At 40.9% G+C, this 27,531-nt stretch overlaps 1 protein-coding gene across 1 annotated transcript in view; it reads left to right on the top strand.

Annotated features, from left to right (window-relative positions):
- The window catches only part of ADAMTSL3 (ADAMTS like 3), a 236,922-nt gene that overhangs the window by 99,556 nt on the left and 109,835 nt on the right, over window positions 1-27,531 (top strand). The window contains exons 7-9 of the mRNA XM_034668882.1: window positions 4,656-4,786; window positions 7,503-7,548; window positions 10,391-10,403. Coding sequence (XP_034524773.1) covers window positions 4,656-4,786; window positions 7,503-7,548; window positions 10,391-10,403 — 190 coding nt within the window. The remainder of the gene's footprint in view (window positions 1-4,655; window positions 4,787-7,502; window positions 7,549-10,390; window positions 10,404-27,531) is intronic.

Below are 27,531 nucleotides of genomic sequence, written 5' to 3'. Positions count from 1 at the left end.
TAAAGGGAAATGAGATGCGGTTCTGATAAAGGACAGCCAGGACACTAGGTGGGTCCTGCACACACAGCACAGTCATGCCTAGACAGACTCTCAGAGACAGTAAGTGCTCGGGCGTGGTCACGCTGAGCAGGAGGGCTGCTGGGACCTGGAGAATATGTACTAACTCACCGTGAAGGAGACCCCTAGTCACAAACACATCAGTTTCTGTTTGTCAACAGAACCGGAAATCTGGATTTTGACGTGAAATGTCCAGTTGAAAATAACACCTTGCTGTTAATGACCTTGCTTTGTCCATTAATGGTGAAATTGTGCTCTTTCTGACACGGGCCAGGCTTTCCTGCAGTAACCGACAACCGCCAAAGCTCAGTGGCTTAAAACAATTAAAGATTACTTCTTGCTAATGCGACTTGTCCAGCATAGGTCAGCAGGGGTCTCTGCTCTTTGGATATCAAGAGATCAGACCGAAGGAGGTTTTATTCGAACACGGTTTACATAATAACCACAGTAGTAAGAAGGGGAACATATGATTTATGCCCTTAAAGCTTCTTACAGAAATGACGCCTATTTCATTGGCCCAAGACAGTCAAGGCCACTCTGAACTTCTAAGGCAATGGGGACGTATAGTCCTTCCATGGGCTGAAAGGAGAAGCTCCGTATTTTATTTTATTTTATTTTATTTATTTTATTTTATATTTTTATTATTTTTAAAAAATATTTATTTATTTGAGAGAGAGAGAAAAAGAGCATGGGGGTGGCAGAGGGAGAGAGAGAAGCAGGCTCCCAGCGGACCAGGGAGCCCTACATGGGGCTCGATCCCAGGACCCTGAGATCATGACCTGAGCTGAAGGCAGAGGCTTAGCTGACTGAGCCACCCAGGTGACCTGAAGCTCCATATTTTAGAATATCTCTTAACTACTACCATAGCTCCATATATTCTGATTTTCAAGGCAGTAATCTAGAGTCGTTTCTAAGGTAGAATCCAATTTTCAAGAGATCTCAAACAGAAGTTGACTCCAAAAAATTGGTTCTAGAAGGATTAAATTAGACTTACCTAAAAAGATTCCTACGTAGCTTAATATGGAGTGATGCCACTTATTTAGTTTTTTGAAGATTTTATTTATTTATTTGAAAGAAAGAGAGGGAATTGTGAGAGAGAGAGAGAGAGGGAGTGTGTGCACGAGGGAAAGGAAGCAGACTCCCCGCTGAGCAGGGAGCCTGATGCAGGGGCTCCATCCAAGGACCCTGAGATCACGACCTGAGCCAAAGGCAGATGCTTCACCGACTGAGCCACCCAGGTGTCCTGATGCCACTTATTTAAATACTATATTCTTTTAGCTGATTAGGAATTCATTTGCAGAAATGATGAAATAGTTCTTAGCTGAAGTGATGATTTATGTAGGAGTATTTATTCCCGAAAGCACTGCTCATATATTTTAAATATTTGTTTAAGTCTGATACCTTGTGTAACTTGTCTTATTAACTGCACGGTAGGATATGAGCCTTGTGTTGTTAAATTATTCCCCGTAGTGCCTGCCTATATAAAAATTGGTTACTTAATAGCTAATAAATTTATTGATATGTTTTATTAATTAGTGGTTTTTTAAATCATCACAATTAGAGATCTTGACTTCAGAAGATGTCACAGAGGTTGAAAACACCTCAGGCAGCTTTGCAAATTTGCTTAGTATGGATTACGATGAGATCTGAGAGCCCAAATTCAGTAGCCCCTCAGTTTCAAGGGCAGTTCTGACTTAGAGCCTTTGAATCACAAGGCAACCAGAGCTTCTTCTCAGATATTATTTTTCAGTGATGTTTTCGCTGCTTTTTTTGGCTGTGAGATTTGGATGAACTGTCACTTGAAACAAAATTCTGAAACAAATGTAAGTGCTCAGGGAGGTGTTTGCCTGCTTAAGATCTTACAAGGCCCTAAACGCTCTTCGAAACAAGCCCGTCCTAGCTCCTAAACCCACACCCTTCCTGGATCACCAGATAGAGGGTGATTCTCATTCTCACGAAATGCAGAGTGCTCAGGGACAATTGTGAGGACAGAGCTTGGCTCGGGAACAGGTTTCTAGAACTTAATGGTAGAATTACTCCCCTTGGAGAAAGTTGCATGAACACAAGTTACTCATTGATTGAATCCCAACCATGCAAGTGTGTTTCCAAAATCAATCACTCTTAATTTGTTCCACATGTACTAGTAAATATTAATATAATTGCCTGTGTGACTCGTCTCTTTGCGGTCCGTATGCTGCTGCTAAAGGTGAGGATGGTGTTACCATGGTGTTAAGATTCCAGGGTTTTTTGGCCATTCCTGACACTATTTACTAGCTGTGTGATGCTGGCCAGTCATTTAACCTCACTGACATTCAAGTGCCTTATTTGTAAAATAGAAACAGAAGATACCACCTGGGTCATCAGGTTGCTGTGAAGATTCAGTGAAGGAATGCGTGTGATGTGCTTGGCATAAAGCCAGATACATGGTGGGCATTTAGTAAAAATCAACTATTATTAGTAGTATTTCATTATCAGCTTTATAAAATTATATAATCAGGACGAAAGGATCTCAGAAGTCTTTGGATTTAGCTACTCCTCAGAGAATTTAATCCCCTTTCCAATTTTTCCACCAAGAAGTCTCCTGTCTACCTCATGGTTGAACACTTGTTGTTGGATAACTCTGACTTTTCAAACTTTCTGATATTGAACTAAACTTAGGCTTAAACCTGTAGCTTTCACCATTTGAAAGTACAAGGAACAAATGTAAACCCTTTCTTCATGACAGCCCTTTTGTGAATTTAAAAATATCTTTAATCATGGACTTTTCCTTAAACTTCTTTGGAATTTTCCTGCATCTCCCTGAAATTTATTTGATCTTTCTCCTTCCCTTCAGCACTGAAATTTTGGAAAGAGTAGTCTGTAGATGTGGTTTCAATTCCCTCAGGTTTTATTCTCTCTTCAACACCTTGGACACAGTGATTCCTCAGCAGCTCCCCACGCTGAGATGTAGGGGCCGTGCCCAGGAGTCAAAACAAAATGAAAAGCAGAGATGATAGAAGGGGGCCTTTTTTTACTCAGCCCTTTATAATGTTCTAATCCCTGTACTAAGAGTTTTTACATATATTTTCTCATTTTATCCTTATTGGACCCTATGTGTAGTGTGTATTATTATCTGTGTGTCACTCTTGAGGAAGATGGGTCTCTGAAAGTTTGAACTGTTGGCCATCCGCCATCTTGAAAGCATTGGAGTGTCGGGCAGGGGGGCTCTCTGCCTCTAGAGTCCCTGCGCTCAAACACCGGGTATAGAAATGCAAATGAAGTTGAGTGATACAGGGAGGTAGAGATGAACTCTTTCACCAGCTAATATTAGTGGACATATATTATATGGAAGATGTATTTGTACAGTAAAAACAAATGCACCTTGCCCTTGTCCCCATAGACGGAAGCTCACAATGTGGCAAAGACACACGTGTATGCACATACACAAAATAACACACAAAAATAATAACTCACAAAGAACTGAAAGATAGCAGTATAGGCATATGCTATGGGACATCTCTCCCATTCATTCCTCTCCTGCATTTAAGAAATGATTTACAAAGAGCCCAGATGTCCATCAACAGATGAATGGATAAAGAAGAGGCGGTGCACGTGCGTACAAGCACACACACAATGGAATATTACTCAGCCATCAAAAATAATGAAATCTTGCCATTTGCAATGACCTGGATGAACTAGAATGTATTATGTGGAATGAAATTAGTCAGAGAAAGACAAATACCATATGATTTCACTCGTATGTGGAATTTAAGAAACAAAACAGATGAACATAGGGGAAGGGAAAGAAAAAAAAGGAAGATGAAAACAGAGAGGGAGGGAAACCATAAGAGATGCTTAATTCTAGGAAACACACTGAGGGTTGCTGGAGGGAGGGGGTGGGGGGATGGGGTAACTAGGTGATGGGCATTAAGGAGGGCACTTGATGTAATGAGCGCTGGTTGTTATATGCAACTGATGAATCACTGATCTCTACCTCTGAAACTAATAATACAGTATATGTTAACTAAATTGAATTTAAATTAAAAAATTTAAAAAAGTAATGGCTTATAAAGGTACGTATCTAGATCTCATGACAGGAAGACACACATAGATATAGGCATAAATAATCATAGACAGAAGGACATACAAAGATATAGAATACAGAGAGATGGAGCTCTAGAGATGTTGAGCTATGGGTATGTGGAGACTGAGATACAAACAGAGGGGGAAAATGTAGGTAAAACCGTGGCCCAGAAGGGTATTCTTCAACTCCAGTGGAGGGACCAGAGGTGAGAGGAGGTGTGAGGAGCGAGGGGGCAGGGGAAACAGGATCTGTAATGATCCATTCATTTTATATACGTAAAAATATACGACCACAAATAAAAATATAACTGAAAATGTAAAGGGAGGGGGACAGCTTCAATTCCTCTCTTTCAGTGAGACCGGACCTCGGTGAGATTCCTGTCAATGCACCCCAAGGCTTTCTGTCATTCCTATTGTGAAAACTCATGAAAGAGAGCCGCGTGGTGACGGGGAGAAGGCTCACAGGCTGGGGGGCTGCTGGAGGGTCCTGCAGTCCGGGCCCCTCCGCGGCTGCTGACGCCCGCTTCTGTCCGCAGGCCGTGGGCTGTGACCGACGCCTGGGGAGCAGCGCCCGGGAGGACAGCTGCGGCGTCTGCGCTGGCAACGGCTCCACCTGCAGGCTTGTGCGGGGACAATCGAAGTCGCACGTTTCTCCTGAAAAAAGTAGGTTTGAGACCCGCTGCCCTGTGGCGGCAGGGCAGGCCAACGGGGCTCTAAGCCCCTGGTCCCGGAACACGGGCTTCCTGTCGCTAAGCTTTTCCCTGCAAAGTGCTGTTGACCAGTTTTCCAAAAGTCAGATTGCTTCCGAAACGTGTCTGTCACATTGTTGCTTCCATTGTTTTCTCCGAGACTGCCTGTTTCTTTGAATCCTGACCAATACAGAATGTGATGAGTTTTTTAAAAATATTGCCATTTTTTTAACGTAAAGCATGAACTAATCGTTTTTTATTTGCCTCCCTTGCTTGCTAACAAGGTAGAAAATCTTGTCGGAATTCTTGCCCCTTTCTACCTTCTCATCTTTCAGTCAGCTACTAAAGTCACTTACTCATTTTTCTGTGTGGACGTTGATTTTCTCCCCACCGTTGTGATCTTTATTATATCCTGAGTATTAACCTTTTGTTTCTTATACCCATTTTATTTTACTTTTGATTTTCAATTTTTTTTATGATACTTCTTTTAAATAAGGATCTCCATTTGTAACTTGACTTTCAGTATTGTTTGTGGTTTTAGGATCGTTGGTTTCTAAATTTTATATGCTCAGAAATTTTCATTTTTCTATTTTAGCTGTATCTGCCTTTTTTTAATCCTTCGATTTGGGAGTCAGTAAACATTTTGGGTAAAGGGCCAGAGAGTAAGTGTCTCAGGTCTTTACAGGGCATATGTTCGCAGTCTCAACCGTTCAGCACGGCTGTCGCAGCACCAAGGTTCCCACAGATGACTCGGGAACAAAGGGCATTGCTGTGTTCCAAGAAAACTTGATGTACAATGGTATCTGTTCAAGTTAGACTTGCTACGGACATCAGCCACGGAAACTGGGGGTGGTGATAAGAGGCGTCCCAAGGCCCAAAGGCGACCGTGGCAGCGAGCGGCAGTGATGGGAAGGGGCCAGAGGTTGAGAGCCCTCTGTCACCCGTTACTGACTGGAGGAGGTGGCAAAGCGAGCTCCTCAAAGGAGGTGTGGCTGGTGACCCACGGGCGAGTCTGTTACGTCACCACTTCCTTAGCGAGCATCCCGGCGGAGAAGGGGTTCCACCAGAGCAAGCTGGTGCAGAAGCAAGGGAGAATGTGGAGGGTGTAGGCCATGCCTGTGATGCTGTGAAGCATCTGAGGGACCTCACACCTCAAAGTGGTAGCAGGAACCCTTCCAAAAATACCACGTGCAAGGAATGGCTGCTTGTACTGAACCTCCCCCGCCGTGGGCGCTGTTAGCCGAGGCTTCTTACTACGTGGCAGCAAACAGATGCTCCCGAGGGGTCTTGCTGAGGTCTGGAGGGGCACACCCACCCACTCGGGAGCACGAACAGCTCTTCTGGAGGCTTCAGTGACGCACTCTTCTCGAATCCTGCCAGGTGTGGTCTGCCCCTTTGGTGCCCACGTGGTCAGCCAGACATCGACCCCAGATCTGGGGCCACGTCCTTCACCTCCTGGAGCCTTCCTCCCCAAGCACCCACTCACCGCTCTGTGTCCTCGCCAGGACTTCCTCTGTTTGCTAATTGCCACGAGCATCTTTATGTTTCAAACCCTTCTTTTATAATTACAGTCCATCTGTCCGAGTGACATTGTCCTTTGGGGAAAAACGCCTGCTTTTCAGTACTTAGAATGCACATGAGATATTCGTAACAAAGCAGCACACTCTGGTCTTGAAGCTTTCCTTTTTCCATTTTTTTTAAAGTAAATATATACATTTTTTAATTCTGACAAAAAACACTAGACTTATTATAAATTCAGGAGATTAACTGTGATCTGAATGGTATTTAAATAAGTAACATCTAAACATCTTAAAGCAATATATAAATATATATCCAAAATATACAGGAAAAGAAACGAGAATGGAATCAAATGGTTTATAAAAAGGTAGTTAAACTCAAAGGAATGTAGTAATGGAGGGGAGAAATACAAGGCATACAGAAATTTAAAAAAAACAAAACCAAACAGACTTTATTTACAAAAATAGGCAGTAGGCTGAATTTGACCTCAGGTTGTACTTGGCAGCCCCTGTCTGAAAGGGAAAAAATGATTCCTGTGTGTTTTCTGCCAGCGCTTTTATGGTTTTGTTTTCCTCCTTTAACATCTTCTTTCATTTGAGTTTATCTTGATGTAACTTATGAAATAGGGATTTTGCTTTTTCTCTCCAAGTGGGGAGAGCACCATGGGAGAGGTGGGGGGTCAGAGGGTTTTCCAGGTGGAGGAAGCACGAAGTTCATGGTATGACATTAAAGGGAAGCCCTGGTATCCTTTAGAAGCTATTACTATGTCGTTCAGGCCTGAATCCTATTCCACCCTGAACAGGGTGAAGGATGAGACAGGTGGCATTCCAGAGGCAACCACAGAAGCCCTCATTATTGTGCTGCACACTTTACGTTAAGTGGAGTCACTTGAGCAAGTCCAAGCAGAGGAGTGACATGGTTAGATTTGTGTTTTAGTAAAATAATTCTGGTGGCAGGTGGAGGCTGGACTCCCTGTGAGGTGAGCCTGGAGGCACGGAGTCCAAATGGGATAGAATACTGAAGGGTATTTGAAATCGTGAGGCCCTGTCTAGGGAGCATGGTGGGAGTGGTAGAGGAAGGAATAGACTGGAGAGTCTTTAGGGGATAGAATCTTGGAACGAAGACTGCAAGAGCCAAGAAGTGAGGATGATGCCAGCACTCCAGCTTGAGTGGCAGAGTGGACATGTTTGCCATTCCCTTGGGTGAGGGGTCCCTGAAGGGGGTCCTGTACCAAAGATCAAGGCTCACCTCCTTGGATTTTCCTTCTCTTGGGAAATTTGCCCCCATAAGTATTATTTTTATTTATTTTTTTTAAGATTTATTTATTTATTTGACAGAGATAGAGACAGCCAGCGAGAGAGGGAACACAAGCAGGGGGAGTGGGAGAGGAAGAAGCAGGCTCACAGCAGAGGAGCCTGATGTGGGGCTCGATCCCATAACGCCGGGATCACGCCCTGAGCTGAAGGCAGACGCTTAACCGCTGTGCCACCCAGGCGCCCCCCATAAGTATTAAATATCTCGGTACCTTTCTGACACCTTCAAACAGATGTTGATTATATTTTGTTTGTGGTTGAAGGCTTGATCTGAAATATGGCAGTCCATTGTTGGCTGGTGGCAAAAGCCCCTTATTGGTGGTAAACTAAGTTAGGTAGGTCCACCCAAAGAGGGTGTGTAGAATATATCAGGAGGCCAAGAATTGCATCCTGGGGAGCACCCCAAGTCAAGGCATTTATCCAGAAGAGAAATTTAAGGGAATCTGAATGAGAGGAAATGAAAAGAGTAGGTAAACACAGAACGTAGCAAAAGCGGGGTCATGGACGCCAAAGGACTAATTCTGAAGAGGAGGTAATGGTCAGCCTTGTGAACTCTGCTGTGATGCCAATTGCAATAAGAGTCCAAAATGTGCTCCATGAATTTCAGGCTGAAGCCACAGCCCGATGACAGTGGGTTGAGGAGTGAACAGAAGGTGAGGCTAGGTAGAGGGAAAGATCTGCCTGGGACAGAAGGAGGCTGCCCATCCACACCGCATCAGCAGCTGGAGGACTGTACAGGCATCGCGGAGAACACGGTGAGAAATTAGCACCGTTCCAGCATGTTGGCTTTTTTTTCTTTCTTTTTTGTACTGTTCATTAAGAGTAAGAGTTAGCTGCATAAGTGTGAGGGCTCTCAGAGACTTGAGAGTGTTCCCATCAAAGAAGGGAGGGGAAGAAACTCATCAAAGACAGGAAAAAGGTAGAGGAATCACCGAGGCGGCTACCCGAGATTGGAAACCAGGAATTCGTAGAGGTTCCTTCATGAAGGAGCTGGCCTTGGGCACCGGTGCCCCAGTGAGGAATGCATCCACTACACGTCATGGGAAGTTCAACTACAAATGCGGGACAGCCGGCAGGAGGCAGTCAAGGTTGGGAAACTGTTCTGCCATGTCTTTAAGGACCCAGGCTCCTCTCTCTCTCCCTCCATCATCCTTAGAGGATGGCTTTCATCTCTGCAGTTGCAAAGTCACCATTAAACATTCGCACCTATCCATGCCCAGACGATGAACACAGTAGTGCAAAAGACATTCCTGAATGCTGTACCGTTTATGCAGGAAGGGAAGTCCTCCCCGGGAGTTGTGCCTCTTTCTGTTATTCCTAACATTGATACAGTGCTTCACCATTCCCGGAGTCCTCTTCAGGCACAGGGTATCGCTTAATTCCACCAACCCCCTTCCATTGTACTTTTGCTGTTGCCAAGCCCACTTGATAGATGAAGAGACTGAGGACTAGAGATGTTAAGGAACATCTCTCATAACCAATTATGAAAGGCAATATAAGAAAGTGGCTAAGAAATTGGACTCTGGGGCCAGGGTTGAAATCCCAGGTTTGTTGCTTACTACTGTGTAAGCAGAGCAAGGTTTTTGTTTTTTTTTTTAACTTCTATGTGTATTTTGGTTTTCTCAATTAAACTGGAAACAGTAATAGTACTGCCTTTGTAGAGGTGTTGTCAGGATTAATAAGTAAATCAGTCATGCTAAGCATTGCAAATAGTGTCTGGCACCTAGAGAGTGCCCAGGAAATGCTAGCAGTGTTTTTATTAGACATGTGGCTCATTTGGGTACCAAAGGGTGTCACACCTTTTACATACATGCAGTGTCAATGTGGATATTTGTAAACAGATGTCCAAGTCAACAGTCTGTCAATCTGGGTCTTGTTTTTAAGAGAGCTGCTGATGGGTGTGGAGGAAAACCTTGTCAGAAGTGTCAAGGAAGAGTGAATAGGAGGAGAAACTAACGGTAGGGGAGAGACGCAGCTCCGGGGAAGACCGTGAAGAGCCAGGACTGTGAAGAGTTAATTCAGGTCGGCTTTTGGATGAGAAGATGGAAAGGAGAACATAAATCACCAGCTCAGGTGTTGGGATGTGCCCAGAGTGAGTGTTGGCTTTAAAAAGCCTGGAAGTCTCATCAGAAATAGACGTCGTCTTGTCAGGGTCCAACAGAGATTAGAAATCAAGATAATTCTAATTGAACCAGGAGAGAAGCCAAGTGAAATTGGGTCAAGAAACCAGTCTTTTTGGGGAAGTATGCCAAGGAGGCCCCGAAATGGGAAGGGACGGATGGGGTGGGGTGTTGGCTGGAAGGGACCTGGTTGCCCTTCACAGTTTCATGGTCCTGGAAGGTAGGTCAGATTCTTTGTGTGTGTCTCTCTCTCTCACACACATTGGTTTTCACTTTTTGGATTATAGATCCTTTTGAGAATCTATTGAAAGTTATGCATTTTCCCTCCGTTTTCCTGGAAATGTGTGTGCACCCATAAGGCCCAAATTTGCCATTCTGAGTTTTTTGAGGGCATCTCAGGTCCCTGTGCCAGTTCAAGGCATTCCAGGTCAAAAACCCTGAAAAATCTAATCTTCTTGATTAATTTCTACAAAGAAAGGGCGCCGGGAGCATCCGGCAGGTGAAATGACGTGGTGAGAGTGGGACTGCTGGCCGGTCACCAGGCCCCGTACGAATGTGCTTGGGCTCCAGCTAACGTTAGCAGATCCCTGCTGCATGAAAACATGCTGCTTGTCCTGGATTTTCGTTACAGCCCCTTCATGTCTGTTACTGCTCCAAAACGGGCCCACCGCAGCCGTTCTTGGCCAGGATTTTCCATGGGCCATATGGAAGCACTTCCCTATAATCATGCTTTGTGTGAAAGAAATGTGGGAAACCAAGCCATGTCTCTCCCCAAGTGTGCATCACCGGGCCGGCAGAGCCCACGCACAAAGCTCCTGAGTCCTCACCTTGCCAAGCAATCGCTCCTGCCTTCCTTGGGGCTCACCCTGAGGCAGGCCACGGCTGTGAGACGCCGTTGGCACAGCCTGGCTCTGGACAGAGTGCTCAAGGCTGCCCCTGGGCTATCATTTCCCCCAAGCAGCCAGGCAGATTCAAGGTCATAGCACCCGGAGCCAAAACTTTTGCTATGAGAAAAATCCGAAGTTAATCCAGATACAACACGCAAATTTCCTGTTCTGCAGGAGAAGGGGGACAGACTGAACCAACAATGGCATAAATAGCTTTGGATGTTGGAACGGGGTGGTAGAGTCCACTTGGGTTTTAAAGAGAGAAAACTCTAAACACAGCAACAAAGAAGCAAGCACATCTACTTGGAGCCTTGATTTGGCACTTAGGGACTCCGTTGCGTTGCGTTTCCAGGTTTGTCCATAATATATATATATATGACATGGAGCCCAATGTGGGGCTTGAACTCATGACCCTGAGATCATCCTGGTGGCAACTAAGGCTATTGATACAGGGATGCCTGAGACCCACCCAGAACCCCAGCGTTTCACTGGACTTTGACGTTTTTAAGATAACCACACCCCCTTACAAAACATCTCTTGCTCGGTACTCCCGACAAAAATAGAATCCTGGGCCTGGAGGGTTATTATTATGACATTTTCTCTTCATACACAGGCCATTTTTCCTTTGACTGTCACTTCCAAAAATAACCCGTACACTGAACTCATTCCATAACAGGGAAGACTGTAACATCATCTCTGTCTGCCTCCCCATTCATCCTTCTTTGTTACTTTTAATGAGATATTTCCTCCGTTTAATTCAACGAGAGAGAGCACAGCACAGAGGAAGGATCCTGACGCTGAATAACTAGGACCCTGTTTTCCTGCTTTACCTAGCTCGCTCACACTTGAGCAAGATGATGTGCTGGCTCCCTTGAGAAGGAGGGCCGTGGAGTCTGTTTTTCACAGAGTAGCCAGACTGACCATGAACTCCCCAGCTTAAAACCTCTTCATGAATTGCCTTTATACTTATGCTAAAATCCATACCCTTTCCATGACCTTCAAAGTCTTACATGGCTGGCTCTATGTTACATCATGTGTGCCATTTTGCCCCTCATGCCCTAGCCTCCAGTCTTACTATCTGGAAGATTCTAGAGTGCCCAGTGCCCTTTTCCCATGGGCCTTTGCACTGACCAATCCCTGGACCTGGAATACACTTCCCTCAGCTCTTAACATGGTTGCCTCTTTCTCCACCTTGAGCTCAAGTGTCCTCCTCAAGGAGGCTTTCTCTGACCAGTCTACCAATCTAGAGTCGGCTCTTCTCTTTTCTGTTTACTTCCTGCTTGGCCTTTATAGAACCTGTCACAGGAGCTCAATACATGTTGAACGGATGAATACAGGCCCTTTGCTAGAGATGATTCTGCTTCCCATTATTGTTGCGCTGGGACTAAATAATGTTGTGCAACAGAATTGCACTGGAAGCCAGAGACTGGGTAATAACCTCAGCATGGCCACTATCTGTGATCTTAGGCGGGATCACAGGGACCTTGGCTTTTTTATCTGTATGCTAAGACTGTTAGCATGGATGATTTCCAAGCTTTTCTAGCTCTGAAATCCTACTAAGTATATCTGTAATTTATTTCTTCTTTTAAAAAAACAGATCTTGGGATTGAATGGAGGTCAGAGGAATAAGACCAGGATCTTATATGAAGACCTTTTCTAATGCTTTAATGAAAAGGCGCAACAGAAGTAGCTTACCTTTATTCTTAAAGGGCCCAGGAGATTTTATATACACAAGAAAAGTGAGTCGGTGTGAAGTCTCCTCTTCTCTCCCATGAACCACTGCTTGGGTACCTTTTACATCCTTCCATCACTACCTGCGTGTGGGGGGGGGTTGTTTGTGCACTGACCCACTCTTGAGCATGTGAGCTCTTCAAGGGCCTTTCACACCTGTCCCCATACCTGGCACTTGGTATGTTCTCTGTAAAGGTGTATTGACTTGATTGGAACAGGACTGAAGAACCCAGTTAGACCAGATGCCCATGTGAACTAAAAGCAGAAGCAGCCTATTGGCAGCCAAGCCTTTTCACACCTGGAGTCACCCAGGAGACCAGACATCCACTAACCAAAGGAGAGCTCAGGGATTCTTAACAATAATAATTACCAGGATGGGAATAACAGTGGCCTCCATAGGCTCTGTGCATTTGTGCCAGGCCCTGCACTGAGTGCTTTGATGTATGATGTGATTTACTCTTCACCATAACCCTACAGAGTAGGTACTATTATTACAGCCTCCCCTTTGACAAACGGGACAATGACAAATGGGCTCAGTGACATGAAACACCTTGTTCAAAGCCTCACGGCAAGTAGGTGCTCGAGCTGATCTGACTTTGGAGTCTGTGTGCTCCATCACCCTCCTGAGCTGTCTTCCAAGGGTACCCAGATGAGCAAGAGGAGAAATGTCCACGGAGGCCTGGAGAGATGGGGTCAGAACAAAGGTAGCAAAATATGGAACCAGAAGTGGAGCAAAGGTTGCTTCAACCCGCCTGCCCGTGGTTCACCCTCTCCGAGCCTGGCCCCGTGGCTCTGAATCCAGCATGCACATCAGCACCTGGAGAACTTATTCTGTGTGCTAGTCCTCAAGCCCTACCCTAGAATTTTGTGAGGGTAAATCTGGACAATTATATGTCACCAGATTTTCCAGGTGACTCTGATACGTGCCTTTGGTGAATACCTCTGCTTTTCAGCCTCCGATGGCCCTGTAGTGGAGGAAAGATCGTTTTCCCTCCACCCTTCTAGGTTCTTGGCTGGCAGCTCCCAGTAAGAAGACAGATTAATAGGAGAAAAGAACCTGAATTACATACGTACGTAGGGGAGCCCCCCAAAGATGTGAAACTCGAAGTGGCCAAAGCAGGAAGCTTTTATACCTTTTAAACAAAGGAATGACAAATTTGTGAAGAATTGACGAGACAAGGGGTTTGGGTTGTGGGTAGTAAACAGTGAACTAGTAACGAGGTTTGTTCACGAGGTCTTCTCTGCTCTAAATTCCTTGCGCCTGGTGATGAAGATGCCTTCTACCCACCCTGGTGTGGGGAGGGTGACTTTCTGGTGGGAGATTTATCTTCTGCTTTCAAGTGGACAAAGGAGGGACAGAGTCTCCTTGCTACACCTGCTATTTCTCAAGTACTTTTAACTCAAAGTAACCAGTATGCCAAAGTGGCATATTTGGGGTGATGTATTCTGAGCCCCCTACTTCCTACTATAGAGTCAGAAGGCAAATGAACATTTAATCCTCACTAGGCTCTTGATTTCTGAGATGCAGTATACAGGGCAGAGAAGAAAGTTACACTACAGGGCTGGGGAACATCTGGACAGAAAGTTCTTGCTTGCTGCTTGTGTAACAAAGCCCCTCTCCGGCGTGCTGCTCCAAGCCAGTCCTGGAAATGAGCAGGGAAGCGTACGTTCTTGGGCAGCCTGCCTGTTACCATGCTCTTTTGAGGTAAAGGCATTTTAGGCCAGTAAAGCAACATAGCTCCAGGCTGGGAGTGATGCTTCTGCATAGACACAAGAGCTTCCAAGGACGCTCAGGTGTGGACTCAGCAACAATAGACTTCCAGGACAGTGTGTGGAATTAGCTCGGGGCAGGACCGTGGGATGTTGTAGCAGGGCAAGTGTAGGTGGAAATCAGTCTTCAGCTTGCAGCTGGTCGCTCTCACCAAATCAAATCCCTGGTGTGTCCCTTCTCTGCTTTTAAGAAGTGGTTGTCAGTTTCTCAGTTTGACTTTCCCTGTCTTTGCTCATTGGCGTGTCTCATTTGTCTCACCTCCAGCTACGAAAGGTAGCATGGACGGTCCTCCAGCTGCGGGATTGTTGTCTCCACACACTGACTTTCCTTTCCCTCGTCTCCCACAGTCCCCTCCTACGTGCACAGAGTGACAGGTGAACTTGATCAAAACTGAGCACCCGACTTTGACAAGTCATCACTCCCCGCTCTGCACAGTGTCCCACAGACTGCCTTCTTCTAGTGTAAATGACACCAGACAGTGATGGGCACAGGAGCACATTCACAAACACTTGTTTCTCAGCTTACAGAATGCTTTCACAGCCACTGTCTCACTTTAAAGGAAAATCAGTATTCTTTCCAATGTTTCCTTAAGGTTGTTATTGTTACTCACATTAGCATTTATTGAGATACCTTCCTTCCTTTTTAAAAACACTCTTTTGTTCCTTGGGAATGGAGATTGGAGGGGGGTGGGTCGGAGAGGATGTGTGTGTGTTTTTACCTAAAGAACAGAAAGGGGAAATAAAAGCAGGGTCAAGAAAAGTAACATTGAAAAATGCTTGACGCAAGGTTTTACGCAGCAAAAAAACCCCAAGCGACCGAATTTTAAAAATTGAAAAACAAAAACCAGGAATGGGAGAGTGGGAATAAGCTTGTCAAAGGGAGAGTAAAGCTTCTCTTTTCTTGTGATACCATGGAGTGGATATATTTAGGTTGGTGTAGTTCTGGTTGGACGTTAGAGTGAAAATAAACAATCAAATAAATTACAGTCCTTCTGGGCTGAAGCTGATGTTTATTGATTAGTTCATATTGTGTGGACAATTTGCTTCCTGTACATCTTGCTACTTAGCAAAACTGTGATCTGCAGCAGGAAATGAGACATAGAAAAAATATGATGGAACAGCTGGATTTGAGCATTTATGTGTGGGTGGGAAGTCCGTGGAAGCAAATTTAATGGATCCTTAGGTCAGCCCAATGATTGCAAAATCAAACAAGTGAAACCCATAAAAATGGAAGTCTATGATAAACATTCTTCTGATGAGTGAGTTTGGGTTTACACAATTATGATCTAGTCTCACAGTAGAAGTTAAGGTTAAGACTGGAGCTTTCGGTTCTAGCCTCAGCTCTACTGCCTTGGAATTCTGTGATCTTGGGAAGGTCATTTAAACCTGAAAAAAGTCCAGTTTTCTTACTTGTAGGAAACGGTTTTTATTAGAATAAAGGAGGTGTAATTTATCTCAAGTTGCCTGGCATCATTCTTGGGGACATAGCAGGTGCTCAGCTAGGTTTGAATAACCTACACTAACCCAGCCCTACTGGTGGTTAAGTTCCCTTCCAAGCCCTGTGCATATGACCTCATTTGAACTCTCTCAAAACCCCCTTGAAGCAAGTATACTTATTATCCTCATTTAACAGATGTAACTGAGGCTCAGAGAAGGTAAGAACATTACCCAAGGTCACACAGCAATTGTAAGTGGCTAGGCTGGTATTCCAAGCCACGTCATTTGGCCCCAGCATCTGTGATCTTAACCACCCATCCATATTGCCTTTCTAGGTAGTTTGTAGCATAACAATAATGCAGATGACATTTAACGTGTGACAAGAAGTCGTCCCTGGAAAATGGCCCAGTAGGTAGCAGTGTCAAAAATCTATTACCCCAAATTTCAATTAAAAAGGTTTGGAATGGTTCAAACACTGAAAGTGTTTGGCTGGAACCAATACCCACCACCATCATCACCACCAAATCTGAGTGTTCCCGGACAGGGACCTGTTGCCATCAGCATTGTAGGATGGGACAGAGAGGGAGCCTTGCCTCCAGGTGCTGTGTTCTCAGCCATTGGAGTCTACACCATTAGAAAGTGTATCTTAAAGCAGCCTCAGAATCAGATCTGATTGGTGGTCTCTTGCAAGCTTGTGACAGGAAACTTTAAGTGGTCTATGCTTAGCCTGTCCTGGAGCCCAAGTAGCAGGTTCCTCCCACGATATTTGCAGCTGGTTCCTCTCTCTAACATGGTCATCCCTAGCTCTGGGTAGCTCCAGACTGGAGGGGAATTGACCAGGAGGCTGTTTGGGATTTAAAAATGGCCCGTTGTGATAGACAAGACAGACAAAGCACGATAGTAGTATTTATATCTGAGCTTAGTAGAATTTCAGGCAAAAAGAAAAATACCAAAAACAAAGATGAGTATTTTTTATCCATCAACGATGAAAACTCGGTCTTAAAAATTTGCACGCAAATACCAATACATCAAAATACATAAAGAAAAAAAAGTACAAGGAGAAATTGAAAGAAGTAAAACTACTGTGAGAAACTTTGATACACTTAACTCAGTAAAAATTACACGTAGAGTCTGCATAGCATAATTATTGTTACATTAACAGGTATTACTGAACATTGTATTTTGAGGGAATATACTGTCTTTTTAAGTAGCTATGGACCATTTATAAAAATGGATTCTATGCTAGACTCCAAAGAAGATTGTGAAAAAAAATCTCAGTAAAACAGAAACCACCAGAAGAGACCTCGCCCTGCAGCTGCTCGCAGCCATTCCTTGCTCCCTCCTGTTACAGAGGCACGAGTGTCTCTCTTCCTTTCCAAGGCTAATTAATCTCCGCATCTGTGTCTGGACTCCAGCCCCTCTGCTTCCTCAGAGATCCCACACCACCCATCATCCCTTCTCTCTTTGCCATCTCTCCCTCTCTTCCTTTCCCATCAGGGTTAAAAGAGATCCCAGATTTCTTCCATCTTAAATACAAGTATACTTCTTTTATCCAAGTGTAATTAACATACAGTGCTGATTAGATACAGGTGTACAATAACGATATACTGACTCGACAAGTCGATACATTTCTCAGTGCTCATCACTATTAGTGTACTCTTGATCCCGTTCACCTCTTCACCCATCCCCCACCCACCTCCCCTCTGGTGACCACCTGTGTGTTCTCTGTATTTAGAGTCTGAGTTGGTTGCTTGTCTTAGTCTCTTTTTTTTTTCTTTGTTTGTTCATTTATTTCTTAAATTCCACAAGTGAGTGAGATCATATGGTATTTGTCTTTCTCTGGCTTATTTTACTTAGCATAATCCTCTCTAGCTCCATCCATGTCATTGCAAATGGCAAGATTTCATTCTTTTTCATGGTGGAATAATATTCCTCTGTGTGTGTGTGTGTGTGTGTGTGTGTGTGTGTGTGTGTGAGATATTTATGTATATAGCACATCTTCTTTATCCTTCCATCAGTCACTGGACACTTAGGTTGCTTCCATACCTTGGCTATTCTAAATAAAGCGGCAATAAACCTAGAGGTGTATATATTTTTTTCAATTAGTATTTTCATTTTCTTTGTATAAATAACCAGTAGTGGAATGACTGGATCATATGACAGTTCTACTGTTCATTTTTCGAGGAACCTCCATACTGTTTTCCACAGTGGCTGCACCAGTTTGCATTCCCACCCACAGTGCACGAGCGTTCCCGTTTCTCCGTGTCCTCATAACCCTTGTTATTTCCTGTTACTGATTTTAGCCATTCTGACAGGTGTGTGGTATCTCACTGTGGTTTTAATTTGCACTTCCTTGATGATGAGTGATATCAAGCAAGTATAATTTTAAGACTTGTGTGTGAATTATATATAAAAATGCAAGTATTTTAAATTCTCCACATCTTTAGCTGCTGCCCTAATCTTTCCCCTACCTTTACCGACAGAGTTTGGAAAAACTGTTTGTACTTCCTGTCTCTCTACTCCTTAATCATCATTTTATTTTTCAAACCACAGCCGTCTGTGCCCACTACTTAATTGAAGCTGCTTTTACAAAACCCATTAACAATTTTTACTGCTTCTGCCCTTCCCTCGTGAAAATCCTCTGTCTTACTAGAGCTCTCCCTTCATTTCTGGTCAAAGTCAGAGCTCTGCCATTTCCTGCAGGACGGTGAAGAAATGCTGATGGATCTGTAACTATGGAACAGTCCTCCCTTACTGGCATTATGACCGGGAGTTTTCCCTTTCTACGCCCGCCCAGAATCAGTGCTATGCAAAACAGGGCTCACAAGCGCCAAGGGTCAGCTCCTCTTGGGAGGCTGCTAGATAGGCAGGCTCTTGGGTTCCACCCCAAACTTCTGGGTCAGGATTTCTGTGGGTGGGGCAGGAATCTGTGTTATAACCAGTTCTCCAGGTGCTTCTGGGAGGTAATGCCCTATAAAAGTATCACCGAGACTTCTACAGATGTTATCAAACTGTGTGGGAGAGTTACAGAAATGGGAGGGGATTGCACTTTAGGAGAAGACATTTAACGCTTTATAGTATAGATTTATTTTCCCATAATGCTAAGGACATTAAATCCTTAACAGTGGTTTCTTATAGGTTGCCCCCCCACCTCTTTCCAAACCTTGCCCAGCTGCCCTACAATGTGCATTTCTCTCCAAGCTTAATACTGTGGACAACTGGGGATTCGTTGTCTTCTGCACAGAAGAACATTCGGTCCCAGATTTGAGCATTCTGGCGAAAATCAAATGCCAGGCCTTCTGGTCTCAGAGTGTCACTCGCGTTTGTAACTGTCAGTGGGTGGTGGTTGAAACACACACACACGGACACACACACAGCAAATAGCTCGAATACAAGCAACTACTAATAATTATACCTCTAAAGAATGGCATTGGTTTGAAGTTTGTGAGGTCATAGGGGATAACTTTAACCTTCTACTTTCTATCCTTCTGTGCCTTTTTGTATTTTTACAAAAAAAAATCCCTTAATTTTACCATAATAAATTATTAATATATATTGTACATAGTCAACCATTTCCCCTACCCAAAGAACAAAACACGCTAATATGATAACATATTGGCATTGTGATTCATTCATGACTTGCTTATTTTCTTTGCCTGGATATTCTAAATTTTCTGCAGTAAACACATAGCATGTTATATACATAATAAAAATGTGTTTTGAAAATGCATGTACATCGGAATGCTTTTCTGAGCTGATGAAAATCTCTTTGGGCACATCGCTTGGGTTTAGCACTCTTTCAAAATCTTTACAAGCTTAGCGTGTAGTGTCTGTGCTTAATATAACACAAACCTTCTGTACATTTATGCACTTGAGGGCTGTACAGAATTGATAATTACATATAATTTTTGTTACAACTTAATTTTATCACTGAGCTTGTTGGCCTGTTCGTTCTCAAAAGTATACTTTATCTTCTTAAAATGTTAACCTAGAAAAACATGCCATGATTTATTTAACCAGACCCATATTAATGAACATTTAGAGTGTTTTCTTGGTTTTGCTATGCTTGTTCAATCTATACAAGTTTATCTTTGATTATATGTTTTTATTTTTTAAAGATACTGCTAATTTTTCCTCCAATAAGATTTATTGCCATCTTGACAAATTAAAACTTGTAAGAGCATTTCATTTTTACTAATAGGATAAATGAAATGTATCTTGTTTTCAACCTGCAGTTCTGTGATTACCAGTGAGCTGGGCATCTTTTCACAAGCTTCTTGTCATTTTAATTCTTTTTCCTTTGAACTACTTTTCAAGCCTTTGGCCAATTTTCTTGTTAATTTATGTCTTTTTTTCTTATTCACTTATAAGCACTCTTTGTATATTAAGGAAACTGTCTATAATTGTCCTTTTTTCTGTCTTTGACAATTTATGTTTAATTTTTTTGTACTTTTTTCTGTCTTTGACAATTTTATGTTTAATTTTTATGTCAAATGAATTAATCTTTTCCTTTTCATTTTCTCAAGCCATTTTTATGTCTAGAGAGAGATTTAACATTTTCTTTTTGTAGGTCATGCTCATTCCTAAAAAGTTCATTCAAAGGTATTCTATCTTTTTCTCTTGCCGTTGCAAATGGGATATTTTCTTCCATTATGTTTTCTGATTATGGTTGGTATTTCTGAAAGCTACTAACTTTTTTTGGGGGGGGGGAACCTCAAATAACTTTTATTTTTTATTTTTTTATTTATTTTATTTTATTTAATTTTTTTTATTATATTATGTTAGTCACCATACAGTACTTCCCCGGATTCCGATGCAAAGTTCGATGCTTCATTAGTTGCGTAAAACACCCAGTGCACCATGCAATATGTGCCCTCCTTACTACCCATCACCAGTCTATCCCATTCCCCCACCCCCTTCCCCTCTGAAGTCTTCAGTTTGTTTCTCATAGTCCATAGTCTCTCATGTTTCATTCCCCCTTCTGATTACCCCCCTTTCTTTATTCCCTTTCTTCCCCTACCGATCATCCTAGTTCTTATGTTCCATAGATGAGAGAAATCATATGATAATTGTCTGAAAGCTACTAACTTTTGAACATAGACACACCTAGGAGATATTGGAGGCTCAGCTCCAGATCACTGCAATAAAGTGAGTATCACAATAAAGTGAGTCAAATGAATTTTTGGTTTCTCGGTGCGTATCAAAGTTATGTTTACACTATACTGTAGTCTATGAAGTGTGCAATAGCATTATATCTTAAAGTTTATACCTTAATTAAAAATACTTTACTGCTAAAAAATGCTATTATCTGAGCCTTTAGTGAGTCATAATCACTGATCAAAGATCACCAAAACAAATATAAAAATAATGAAAAAGTTTGAAATATTGTGAGAATTACCAAATGTGACACACTAGATATAAAGTGAGCAAATGCTGTTGGTCAAATGGCGCCAGTAGACTTGCTGGATACAGGGTTGCCACAGACTTTGAATTTGTTAAAAAAAAAAAAAAGGAAAACATATCTACAAAGTGCAATAAAATGAGGTATGCACATATTAATTTCCTCCTGATTTCTAATGCTTTGACTATTTTTTTTCTTGCCCGGTTACTTGGCTAGTCTCCCTAAAGATCCTAAATCAAATGGTGGTAATTAACATCCCATCATCTCCCTATTTAAGCAGCAGCATTTCTAATATTTAAGCATAAAGTGTATTAATCATATTACTGGCATTCTTTTTTAAGTAGGCTTTACACCCAGTGTGAAGCCCAACACAGGGCTTGAACTCACAACCCCAAGATTGAGACCTGAGCTGAGATCAAGAGTCGGATGCTTAACTGACTGAGCCACCCAGGTGCCCATTATTGGCATTTTAAAATCACATTACAAACATTTGTTTTATTTTATTTACAGGGAGGTTTTTTAAAAATACGGAATAGCTAGTGAATTATACCAAGAGAATTTTTAGAAGCTTTTCTCTTAGCCACTTTTAAATGTATCATACAGTGGTGTTAACAGTAGTCATCATCAGAATTTTATTAGTTCTGAGCAAGGTTTTGGAAGAAAATTTTCAGATAATTATAATGTGCTACTTTGGTATTTATTATTATTTTTTTTTAATTTAGTGTAGTTGGCACACAGTGTTACATTAGTTTTAGGTGTACAACATAGTGATTTGATACATTTTTATTACTTTTAAATGCAAGTATTTCTTGACAGAGAAGTCAGAAGCAAATAAAACGTCCAAAGTTGTCTGTGCTCTGTGTCATTCATCAATATACTATTTTTGACTCCTCTACCTTAAATAACACCAGTGAAGTGCACAGTTTTGGCGGTCGTCCTTAACGTGTTGGCCAGCCTCAGCTTATTAAGAGTTGTAGTCAGTCTGACTTGACTTGGAGATCCTTGTCACCCTCTAATGTTATAAATGCCATCTTAAAATCCGAGGCCACTGGACAATTAACTGAGCAATTTTTAAAAATAACATTGTAGAATAAAGTCAATACATTTTTATTATATAAAATTTGGAAAACACAGAAAATTCATAAGGAACAACACAAAAATCATTCATATTTCTAAACCTCAGAGACGCACTAGTGAGATGACGGTGTGTGTGTCTACAGACATACATGCTGTATTTACCATCCTAAAAAGTCTTTGTCACTTCACACTGTATTGTAGACCTAGTTCTATGTTGGCATACATAGACTGTCTCAGTCTTTCTGGTGAATATGTCAACTTTTATTTAACAAACCCTCCATTCATTAATGTTTATGTGGCTTCCAATGTCCATTATTATTTCAAAAATGCTGCAGTGAACATTGTAAAGAGTTGTGAATTTATGTATGTATTGTAAAGTATGTTAAACATCTATCTTTGCACAATTGTAAGATTTTTTTCTGCAGGAAAAGTTCTGGAGAAAGTGGTTGCAGAATCAAATGGGATGCATATTAAAATTTTTGGTTGATATTGCCAAATTGCCTTTCACAAACATGCTGCCAATTACACTCCCACTCATAGTTTTAGCAACTGTTTCTGCAGTTTTTCCAATGTAGGCTGTTGTCAGTCTTTGTAATTTGCTAAAAGGATGCATTAAAACTTTTAAGTGTATTTTTATTATATTAATTTTCCATAACTCTGAGAATTTTCTAATGTTTATGAGTTATTTTTAATTAATTTTCTATGAAATACCTTCTCATATATTATATCCATCAAGATTTGAAAGATGTGTATTATTGTCTTATTTTTAATAGGCATTTTCTCCCATTTTTCCTTTCCTTCTTATAGATTTTGCTTCACATATTTTAGTACCATTTATATGGCATATATGAAGGTCATGATAGATGAATTATTCCCTAGATTATTATGAAGGGATCTTCCTTTATTTAATGTTTTTTTGCCTTGAGTTAAACTTTGTGTGGCAATCATACATGATTCCTATTTTATTTTTGTATATATTTATCTAGAATATAAGTTTAAATCTTAGACCTTTTTTCTCATAAATTAAGACTCTTTTTAAAAAACATAATTGTATTGGGGCGCCTGGGTGGCTCAGTCGTTAAGCATCTGCCTTCAGCTCAGGGCGTGATCCCAGCGTTCTGGGATCGAGCCCCACATCAGGCTCCTCCGCTGGGAGCCTGCTTCTTCCTCTCCCACTACCCCTGCTTATGTTCCCTCTCTTGCTGGCTGTCTCTATCTCTGTCAAATAAATAAATAAAATCTTTAAAAAAAATAAAAAATAAAAATAAATAAAAACATAATTGCAAAGCCATTATTAGATCTAAAAATTAACAGTAGTCCCTTAATGTCATCAAATGTTCAGTCGGTGTTCATTTTTCTCAGATAGTCTCATAAGTAATATCTTATAGTTTATTTGTTCAATGTGGTTTCCTTTAGTTCTTTGAGCATATTTAATATAGTTTATTTAAAGCCTTTGTCTAAAATTCCAAGTCTGGGCTTCCTCAGAGACTGTTTCTGTTGGTTGCTTTTGTTTTTCCTGTGTATGGGCCATACTTTCTTGCACTTTTGTAGGTCTTGTAACTGTTTGTTGAAAATTGGACATTGTAAATATAATGTTGCATATCTGGAAATCAAATTCNTGTTGCATATCTAGAAATCAAATTCCCCCCCCACCAGAGTTTGTTATTGTTTGTTGCTCCTGTGTGTTAAGTAATTTTTTAAACCAATTTTGTAAAGTCTGTATTCTTTGTCACATGTAGCTAATGAAGTCTCTGCTCAGTTGTTTTAGTGGTCAGCTGATGATTGGATAGAGACTTAAAATGTCTAAAAACAAGTCTTTGCTAAGGGGCTCTGTGTGTATGTTAAGGCACAGTTCAACACTCAACCAAGCAGTTGACGACTCTAATATAGCCTTCACTTCCTGCTTGTTGCAGAGTCTCAAGGTCAGCCAGAGGTGAGAATTTAGGTCCTTCTTGGGTCTTTTCTGAGTATGCACACAGCCCTGAGCATACACAGTCCTCCACATATGTGTGGTCTTCTAGATTCCCAGGAGTATGTTGGAGCTTTTCAAAGCCCCCTGTGGACATCTCTATTCCCCAGCTTTTCCTTTTAAGCCTTTTGGATAGCTTGTTGTTTTCTTCAACTGTTATCTACCACCTTGGGCAGCCTCAGTGTTAAACAATTGCCTCTGATTGTTTTGGATGAGTGCCCCTCGGGAAAAGTTGTTTGTACTGGGCAAGCTCCTAGGTAGGTAAAATAAAGACAGCTTTGTGAGTGAGGTCTTCCAAGGAACCATCGTTCAGGTCAAATAATGACAGTTGAGACTTGGAGCTTTGAAGGAGCTCCAACCATAATCTGTTCCTGCAGCATCTTCCAGGCTGCTGATTTGCACAATGACTATGGGATGTTGGTTTTCAAGGTTACAGCGGAGGCTGAGAATGGGGGATTATGGGACTAGGCAATTTAAAATGCCATAACATTTGTTGTTCTTACGGAGTGTTTTTCTTGAATAAATTCTGCCCAGAATCCTGCAAGCCTTAGTTAATTTCCAGAATTTTGAAAATGTTGATTCTGACCATTTTTTCTAGTTGTTTTCATGAAGGAGTGGTTTCCAGAGTTTATTACTCCATCATTTTTGCTTGCTCATTCAGGTTAGTCTCTAAATAAGATCTGTATGTTGCATTTATATGTTATGGCTCTTAATTCTTTTTTTAAAAATTATAAGTACGTCCTCCTCTCTTTTTATCCTTAATTATATTTCTTAATTTGTTTTTATTTATAAGTATGTCTTTTTTCCCCTTGATATTTATTTGTTAAGGAAACTGCTCATTTGTTTTACAGATTTTCCCATAATCTATATTTTTCTCCATGATGTGGTTTAGTGTGTGCCTTTGTACCCTACATTTCCTGTGAGTAGGTTGTTAGATATAAAGGCTTGATCATATTCAGATGTGTTTGTCTGTTTTGGTAAGAATACTTTAAAAGTTGGTGTTATGTACTTCCCCTATTGCATCATATTAGGAGGCACATAATGTTTTTCTGTCTTACTGTGATGCTATAGCTATGGATAATTAATGTTTAAATGATGACAATATATCAGTCCTTCATTTGTCAGCTTGAATACTTCTATAAAGAAAAACTTCACCTCATCAACTATTTGGTTTCCCTGAAGTACAATTTGTGTAGAAAGGCATGGTAAATGCATTATTTTTTTGTCTTTATTAATCAGTTTTCAAAACAATGAGCTGATTTTTAGCATCCTCAGAATGTGACCAGTGATTTTTTTCTAGTGTGATTAAGAACTTGAGGATTTAAACACATTTCATGTGATTCACTTCATTGCAGTTATTATTCTTATTAATGTTCAAATTGTCACATTTTTGCCCAGTTGGATACCTTTTATGTTGACTCTGAAGTCCTTTCACATAACTTTAGTTCAGTTCACATGACTCATATCTTTGGGAGCTCCCTTACTTTTATTATTCCATAGCAAAAATCTAGGATTATCTAGTTCATTTTCTGACCCAGACCTGGATTGAACCACTTCTTTAAAGAAGCCCTGGTTCTTTTTAGTGGGAAATGGTATTTGGAGACACCACATGGATGCAAGGATGTTCGTTGCTATTGAGTTGGTTAATATTTGTTGGCTTTTCAGGAGACACACTAAGAATAAATATTGGAATATATATATATGTATATTGTATATTAATATGTTAACATTTATATAAGTATAATATATAGCTATAAAAGATAGTTAAAATATACAATTAAATATTATACAAATATACAATTAATTATTAATTAAAATACAGGAAAGCAGTTTTTTAAATATCAGGATACTTTCTGAACTTTTTTTGGAGGTTATAGGTTTTTTCCCTGTTTTATTGAAAAATAAATGACAAACATCACTGTATAGGTTTAAGGAATACAGCATGATGGTTTGACTTAATATATTGTGAAATGAGCACCATAGTATGTTCAGCTAACATCCATCTTCTCATATAGACACAATAAGAAGAAAGAAGAAAAGGAGTAAGGAAAAAAGTCCTCCTTGTGATGAGAAAATTTCTCCTATATATTATACATCACTGTTAGCTATAGTCATCCTGTCGTACATTATATCCTTAGTCTTTTTTATCTTAGAACTGGAAGTTTGTACCTTTTGATCACTTTCTTCCAATCTTCCTCCCCCCACCCTCTGCCTCTGGTAACCACCAGTCTGATTTGTTTTTCTATGAGTTTGTTCTTGTTCTGTTTTGTTTTGTTTTTATATTCCACATATAAGTGAAATCATACAGTATTTGTTTTTCTCCATCTGACTTATTTTACTTAGCGTAATGCCTTTGAGGTCCATGTATGTTCTTGCAAATTATAAGATTTCCTCATTTTTTAATGGCTGAGTAATATTCCATTGTATACATATATACCACAACTTATATCTTTTCATCCATTGATGGACTCTTGGGTTGTTTCAATGTCTTGGCTATTGTAAATAATGCCAGAGAACATGCAGGTTCCGATATCTTTTTGAGTTAGTGTTTTCATTTCCTTTGGATATATCCCCTGCAGTGGAGTTGCTGGATCATATAATTGCTCTAGTTTTAGTTTTTTGAGGATACGCCATACTGTTTCCCACAGTGGCTGTTCCAATTTATAATCCCACCAACAGTGCACAAAAGTTTCCTTTTATCCAAATCCATCCCAGCATTTGTTATCTCTTGTCTTTTTGATTATGGCCATTCTAACATGCATGAGGTGATATCTCATTGTAGTTTTAATTTGCATTTCCCTAATGGCTAGTAATGTTGTGAATCCTTTCACGTACCTATTGGCCTTTGGTATATCTTCTTTGGAGATATGACTATTCAGGTTCTTCTTTGCCCATTTTAAATTGGGGTTTTCATTTGTTTGTTTTGCTATTGAGTTGTATGAGTTTGTTATAAATTTTGGATATTAACCCCTTATCAGATATATGGTTTGCATATACTTTTTTCCATTCCATAGGTTGTCTTTTCACTTTGTTGATAGTTTCTTTTGCTGTGCAAAAGCTTTTTAGTTTGATGTAGTCCTATTTGTTGATATTTTATTTTCTTGCTTGTGCTTTAGGTGTTACATCAAAAAAATCATTACCGAGACCCATGTCAAGGAGCATGTATTCGTGTTTTCTTCTAGGAGTTGCATGGTTTCATATAATACATTCAAGTCTTTAATCTATTTCAAGTTAATTTTTGTGAGTGGTGTAAGATATGGGTCCAATTTCATTCTTTTACATTTGAAAAAACTATTATTCCAGCATATTTATTGAAAAGACTGTCTTTTCTCTGTTGAGTATTCTTGCCTCCCTTGTCAAACGTTAGTTGACTGTATGTTCTTGGGTTTATTTCTGGGCTCTTGATACTTTTTCCATTGGCCTATTTTTTTGTTGTTGTTATGACCTACCACCACACTTTTTAAAATATTTATTTATTTATTTATTTATTTATTTATTTA

The sequence above is a fragment of the Ailuropoda melanoleuca genome, chromosome 9, assembly GCF_002007445.2.
Source record: "Ailuropoda melanoleuca isolate Jingjing chromosome 9, ASM200744v2, whole genome shotgun sequence".
NCBI lineage: Eukaryota > Metazoa > Chordata > Mammalia > Carnivora > Ursidae > Ailuropoda > Ailuropoda melanoleuca.
The sequence above is the reverse complement of the archived record's forward strand: the minus strand, read 5'-3'. Positions and strand labels throughout refer to the sequence as shown.